Source organism: Nicotiana sylvestris, chromosome 5 (assembly GCF_000393655.2).
Source record: "Nicotiana sylvestris chromosome 5, ASM39365v2, whole genome shotgun sequence".
Classification (NCBI taxonomy): domain Eukaryota; kingdom Viridiplantae; phylum Streptophyta; class Magnoliopsida; order Solanales; family Solanaceae; genus Nicotiana; species Nicotiana sylvestris.
This window is the reverse complement of record NC_091061.1, coordinates 62,544,271-62,551,951: the sequence shown is the minus strand read 5'-3', so window position 1 is coordinate 62,551,951 and position 7,681 is coordinate 62,544,271. Positions and strand designations below refer to the sequence as shown.

Here is a 7,681-nt window from a genome sequence, read left to right as displayed (position 1 = left end):
ATCGTTGCTAAAGCTGAACTGAAGAGGGCACTCAATCGTACAAGCAGTAGCAAGGAGTATGCGATGTGCAAATATCGGAGGGAAGTTCTCAAGGAGATTCATGCCAAGGGCTTTGATCTCTCAGAAGAGATCGAGCAAGCCAAAGGGGGGGAGTATGATGCAAAGTTCCTTCTGTCCAATGTTGAAGATGACGAAGAAGGTGCCGCAGGGCCATAGCCACTGAGGGGGGACGTTCATTTCCTGTCTTGTTCTTGTGTACATAGCTTTCTCAGTATGTTGTAAACAGAGCTTGTATTTTATCATCTGTATGTGTAGGGGGGAACTCCGCAATTTGTGTCTTCCGTATTTCTATTTGTCAAAATTTCAACCAGGTCGATTCGACATTTGAGCTAGCATAAATCTTTAAATCTGTGATACGACCATAAGGCTCATTAGGCTGGCGACAATAGCTCTTGCTCTTTGCCCTTGGGCATATGTATTTTAACTATTTTGGGTTTAGCCTCCGAGTCGGGTTTCGACTCAAGCTCAATCGACCCTCAAGTTTTTTATTTGTGCGGGTTGGCGACAATGGCTCTTACGCCTTGGGTCGAAGCAACCTTTTATATGTGTGGCCCTAAGGCTCGTTAGCCTGGTGAAAATGGCTCTTACGCTTTGCCCTTAGGCACATATAGTTAACTATTTTGGGTTCGATCTCTAAATCGGGTTACGACTCGAGCTCATTTTGACCCTCAAGTTTTCACATTTTCAGCTGGTGATGGTGGCTCTTATGCTTTCAGTCGATGTGACTTTTTATTGTGTGGCCCTGAGGCTCGTTAGGATGGCGACAATGGCTCTTATGCTTTGCCCTTAGGCATATATAGGCTTTGTTTTCCTCTCGTTAAGGACATTTTGAAATGATTTTTCCTGACCCATCATCGGTTCGGGAAGAACCTCGATTTCAAGTTGTTTGCGGCAATGTTCGAGCAGCTCAGAAGGTTTAGCTCGTAGTTTGAATAGCTCGAATTCTTGTGATTTGGAGCTGAAATGGTTGAAGATCTTTCGCCTGTCGAGGGTAGTCTATTTAACCGGTTTCGAAGTAGATTCGAAGTAATGGCCTATAATTTGTAGCAACAGTCAGGTATCCTCGAGTCGCGTTAATTCGGCTGGTACAGCCGTATGACCGTAGTCATTTGTGTTTGGCCGGAGCCATTTTTTGGTCCTGAGTGTAGTAGTTTAGGCATTTATATTGAGGGTATGCCCTTTTAGGAGTCTTACAAATGCGACATATAGCCTAAACGTCGGGATTGAGTTTATACCTGTAGTAAGGTCTTACAAAATTTTCATGCCTTTTAAGGTCATACAGTTTTGTTGATACTTGGTACAAGTATGATTCATGCCTTGCTTGAGGTCTTACAATTTTCGTTGTTGCTTAAATAGGTCTTACTAGACCGAGTCTGCCCGTTCGGGGTCTTACGGCCACGGGTTTTTAAATAAATGGCGATTGGCGATAGTCTCCGAGTCATCGAGTTTGCTTAGGCTCGGGGGCCGTTACTCGTGAGCTTGGAATTGCCTCATTGAGGGCTTACGATTTTTGGAGATTCCGACCCTGAGATCATGCGCATTCTGAGTTTGCAATTCCAATCTCCGAGTGCTCGGGATATATTTCCCTTTTGGAGATGTTTCGTGATTTCCGTGCTACCTCGTTGAGGGCTTATGAGTTTGGAGGACTACACACCGATAAGAAGGACTCTACTAGACACGGTTCCAAGACATCCTAGGAGACTTTAAAACCTCTGGGTCTGATACCAAGTTTGTCACGCCCCAACCTCGGGAGGCGTGACCGGCGCTTAATCAAGCAAACCCAACACAGAAAGCCTTACCGAACACTTCCTACCCAACTCGAAACGAATAAGGAAACCATGCTTTCATTCATTTATTTAGATGATGAAAGATAGTGCACTCTACAATGTTAGTTCATTTTAAATCACAACATTAAACCGTCGATAAGTTCCAAGATTCCATACAAATACACTTTAGAAAAGTGAGAATTAGAATTACATCATAGTTCGTAGACCCATCAAACACCCGTACATAACCCACACATATGTCTACGGAGCCTCTAAAGATGTAAAAGACAAGTATGACAATGCCGGCAACAAGGCCCCGACTATACCTCAAAAGTAGAAGTCTACAACAAAAGATGTGCAATATAACCCCTTGAAGGAGAAAGGGGCTCACCAAGACTTTGAGCAGAAGGCACTCCGCTACGCGCGATCGACACTATCCGCAATAGAGCCACCTACATTCATTTAAAAATATAGCGCCCCCGGCAAAAGGAACATTAGTACCATGGAATAGTTCTAGTATGTATAACTAAACACCATCTAGTTAGAAAGAACTTTCAAGCCACACATAAGGAAATCACAAGTATAACTCAAAAGTTTTAAACGATCACAACATTATCAATATAAAAGAATCATACAAATTTTCACATCATGTTTCCATAGCCTTTAGTTTGGGGCATATTAGTTCATTTTAAATAACAACAATAAACCGTCGATAAATTCCAAGATTCCATACAAATACACTTTAGAAAAGTGAGAATTAGAATTATATCATAGTTCGTAGACCCATCCAACACCCGTACATAACCCACACATATGTCTACGGAGCCTCTAAGGATGTAAAAGACAAGTATGACAATGCCGACAACAAGGCCCCGGCTATACCTCAAAAGTAGAAGTCTACAACAAAAGATGTGCAATATAACCCCTTGAAGGAGAAAGGAGCTCACCAAGACTTTGCGCAGAAGGCACTCCGCTACGCGCGATCGACACTATCCGCAATAGAGCCACCTACATTCATTTAAAAATATAGCGCCCCCGGCAAAAGGAACATTAGTACCATGGAATAGTACTAGTATGTATAACTAAACACCATCTAGTTAGAAAGAACTTTCAAGCCACACATAAGGAAATCACAAGTATAACTCAAAAGTTTTAAATGATCACAACATTATCAATATAAAAGAATCATACAAATTTTCACATCATGTTTCCATAGCCTTTAGTTTGGGGCATGTTAGTTCATTTTAAATAACAACAATAAACCGTCGATAAATTCCAAGATTCCATACAAATACACTTTAGAAAAGTGAGAATTAGAATTACATCATAGTTCGTAGACCCATCCAACACCCGTACATAACCCACACATATGTCTACGGAGCCTCTAAGGATTTAAAAGACAAGTATGGCAATGCCGACAACAAGGCCCCGACTATACCTCAAAAGTAGAAGTCTACAACAAAAGATGTGCAATATAACCCCTTGAAGGAGAAAGGAGCTCACCAAGACTTTGAGCAGAAGGCACTCCGCTATGCGCGATCGACACTATCCGCAATAGAGCCACCTACATTCATTTAAAAATATAGCGCCCCCAGCAAAAGGGACATTAGTATCATGCAATAGTACTAGTATGTATAACTAAACACCATCTAGTTAGAAAGAACTTTCAAGCCACACATAAGGAAATCACAAGTATAACTCAAAAGCTTTAAACGATCACAACATTATCAATATAAAAGAATCATACAAATTTTCACATCATGTTTCCATAGCCTTTAGTTAGGGGCATTTCATACTGTTCAACATTGTTCACATTACCACCTCTATCTTGAGCGGAGTCTGATCTCGACCAGATCGGCTAGGCCACCTCATTTGAGACATTCACTTCAATCACAAACACATTACCACCATGAGCGTAGCATGGCGTCCGATCTCGGCCCGATTGGCTAGTCCGCCTTACCAAGGCGTTTCCTCTTTCCATCAATCCTCTCATTTCAATCTTTGATTCCCATAAATCATTTCATAGGCAGCTGGGGCCACAACTGTCACATCATAAATTCGGCACTAGGCCACATCACACATCATTCCCAATTTCAATGTTAGATTTGAAATCTAGGATAATAGGTGCACACAAGAGCAAATAATTTGTAAGCATAGATGAGACTTCTCATAGATAGCACAATATATGCAGCTTCAATCTTGATTTAAGGTCTAAGCATTTCAATACAAGATTCTTGTTCCTTGCACCGTCTCAAGTTATCAAGAATAGCACATTGATCATATTGAGACACATCTTTCACGCAAATAAGGTTGCAATCTCAAATTCATGTAAAACAACAATCAATACAACAATTCAACTTTAATCTTACCATATTTACACAAACCCCGACGGAGCTCAATTTCTAGAAGACGGGGTTTTAGCCATACAAACCTCAACCGAGCTTTCTTTAATCCTATAACGTTCCGGAATTTTTGCACTTCAATCTATTTAACCAACATAGCACAATTTAACTCATAATCAAGAAAAGATCATAATCTAAGATCCCTTGAGCATTTTATCGAGCATTTTGTGTTCATTAAGGCCTTATGGTTCTTTTATGCATGATTACACTAGCCCATTACCCATGCCTCTTTATATATAATTCCTCATATTCTTCAAGAATACATACATGCAATGCAATCCCCCTTATCCCCATGAATTACCTTACTAATGACCCCTTGTAGCTATGTGTAAAAATAAGAGCTGAGGTGATGAAGTCTTACCTCTTGGGATGAAGGTTTAGGTCCCCCACTTGATTATCTTCAATAATTTAACAAGGATTCATGGAGTAATTTCGATGGAAAGTACTTTCCCTCTCTTAGACCCCTCTCTCCCTCACTCTAAGAGTGTTAGGAAATAGGCTCAAAATGAGCTATTGCATAGGATATAACGATAGGGGGTCGGGTTTAAAATTTAGAAAACTGGAGCCCCAACTCAAATCTGCGATCGCATACCTGACATGCGGTCCGCAAAATGGACCGCAAAAATGCTCCCAAAAACTGGACACACTGCCTGGGTATGCGACGGAAATGTGGTCCGCATACTTGTTCTGCGGCCGCATAATGTGCCGCAGAACTGCCTTCACAAAACAATTTCAAGGGAATTTTGGGTTGACTATGCGGCCTGCATACCGATTATGCGATCACATAATTGGCCGCATAGTTAACCTCAAATTGACCAACACACTGATTGACTCTACGGCGACTATGCGGTCCACATTCCTATTAAGCGACCGCATAATGGACCACAAAATACACTTTTTTGGAAAACATAGTTTCTTAATTTTTTAACGCATAGATCAATCCAAAAGGTCGGAACCGCGGCGATCTAAGAATTTAATGAATTTCTAACACATGATCCTAACTTGGCAGCACAAGACTCGGGGTTTTGAGTAGAAATTTTCACGGGGCCTCACATCCTCCCCCACTTAAGATCATTCGTCCTCGAATGAGGATCAAGGTTCACTTATTATCAGTCTTTATGCAATCTTCTGCCTTTTTACAACCTAAAATCATATTAATAGACTCCAAATTTGGCTAACTTCCTAAATTTTCCGAAAATTTCACCAGAGTTTCCTTTGTATCTAGGCCTATCCACCTGTCCGAGAGCCTCAGAAACCTATCCTAACAACATATACACATCTCACAGACATAACATGACTCGCACCATACTAACCATGGCCGCATATGCAATATATAACCCAACAGGACAGTCTTACATAGATCAAATCAAAAGATAGTAGTGTATAGGAGCTAAATGCATAGAAGCTATTACATGACTATTCAAACAAGTGTGGGTACTTCTTTTTCATTTCATCCGCTTCCCAAATGGCTTCCTCAACTTTCTGGTTCCGCCATACCACTTTCACGGAGTCAATTTCCTTATTTCTCAATTTCCGAACTTGCCTATCAAGAATGGCAACTAGAACTTCTTCATACAACAACTCTTCATTAACCTCAATAGTGTCAACTGGCACAATAGTGGATGGATCTCCCACTACCTCTCTCAACACAGACACATAAAAGACCGGGTGTACCAATGACATCTCGGATGGCAGCTCGAGCTTGTATGCCACCTGACCAATCCTCTGAATGATTTTGTATAGTCCGATATACCTCAGACTTAATTTTCCATTCTTTCCAAACCGCATGACGCCCTTCATAGGGGAAACCTTCAAAAATACCCAATCATCTTCTTTGAACTCTAAATCTCTGCGACGAATATTTGAGTAATACTTTTGGCGACTCTGAGCAGTTTTCAACCTATCCTTAATAATATTGACTTTCTCCATGGCCTGATGCACGAGGTTCGGCTCTATCAATTCCGCTTCTCCAACCTCAAACCACCCAATGGGAGACCTACATCTCCTACCATACAATGCCTCGAATGGTGCTATCTGGATACTAGCATGGAAGCTATTGTTGTAAGCAAATTCTATCAGTGGCAAATGGTCATCCCAACTACCCTTAAAATCAAGAGTACAAGCACCCAAAATGTCTTCAAGCGTCTGAATAGTTTGCTCTGCTTGCCCGTCGGTTTGAGGGTGAAACGTTGTGCTAAGATTTACCTGCGTACCCAGACCTTGCTGAAATTTCTTCCAAAAGTTGGCTGTGAACTGAGCCCCTCTATCTGAAATGATCGAGACTGGACTGCCATGCAACCTGACTATTTCTTTGATATACAACTGAGCATACTGTTCCGCTGTGTCGGTAGCTTTAGCTAGCAAGAAGTGCGCTAATTTTATGAGTCGACCCACGATTACCTAAATTGAGTTGAACTTGCAAGGAGTGCGAGAAAATCCTACCACATAATCCATGTTAATCATCTCCTATTTCCACATTGAAATTTCTATGCTTTAAGCCAATCCACTGGGCCTTTGATATTCAGCCTTCACTTGCTGACAATTCAGACATTTTTCCACAAACTCTGCCATATCCTTCTTCATGTTGTTCTACCAATAAACTTCCTTGAGATCATGATACATTTTTATAGAACCTGGGTGCACGGAATACCTGGAAGTGTGAGCTTCTGCCATGATTCTTTCCCGAAGACCATCAATATCCGGAATACATAGGCGGTCTTGGTACCGTAGGGTACCATCATTCATGCCAAGGGAGAAAGTTGTGGTCTTGTGCGTATGAATCCCCTCCTTCAGTTTTGCTAACAACGAATCATTGAATTGCTTCTCTTTCACCTCCGCCACAAATGATGATTCAGCCCTATTCTATATAATTGCCCTTCCTTCATTAGAGTCCACAAGGCGAACTCCCAAACTAGCCAACTGGTGAACCTCCCTGGCCAACGACATCTAATATGCCTCCAAATGAGCTAAACTTCCCATAGATTTTCGACTAAGAGCATCTGCCACAATATTAGCCTTTCCCGGGTGATAGAGAATATCAATGTCATAGTCCTTGAGTAAATCTACCCATCTTCTTTGCCTCAGATTCAACTCTTTCTGCTTGAAAATATATTGAAGGCACTTATCATCCATAAATACATTCACATGGACCCCATACAAATAATGTCACCAAATATTTAGCGCAAACACTATTGCCGCCAGCTCTAAGTCATAGGTTGGATAGTTCTTTTCGTGATTCTTAAGTTGCCTAGAAACATAGGCTATAACCTTGCCGTGTTGCATTAGCACACACCCGAGCCCGACTCTTGAAGCATCGCAATACACCACAAATCCCTCTATACCCTCTGACAGGGCTAATACCGGTGCTGTTGTCAACCTTGATTTTAATCCCTGAAAACTCCTCTCACAAGCATCAGACCATTGGAATTTAACTTCTATCTACGTCAATTTAGT

General features: G+C 41.4%; 1 protein-coding gene across 1 annotated transcript; it reads right to left on the bottom strand.

Annotated features, from left to right (window-relative positions):
- Nucleotides 1-5,644: 5,644 nt before the first annotated feature.
- On the bottom strand, nt 5,645-6,157 carry LOC138868734 (uncharacterized). Its single transcript, XM_070146301.1, has one exon. It carries the CDS (start codon nt 6,155-6,157, stop codon nt 5,645-5,647), a length of 513 nt encoding a protein of 170 aa, XP_070002402.1.
- Nucleotides 6,158-7,681: the final 1,524 nt, after the last annotated feature.

What these genes read in the sequence shown, in the direction of transcription:
- LOC138868734 (XM_070146301.1), bottom strand. Translation starts at nt 6,157, where the DNA reads ATGGAGAAAGTCAATATTATTAAGGATAGGTTGAAAACTGCTCAGAGT.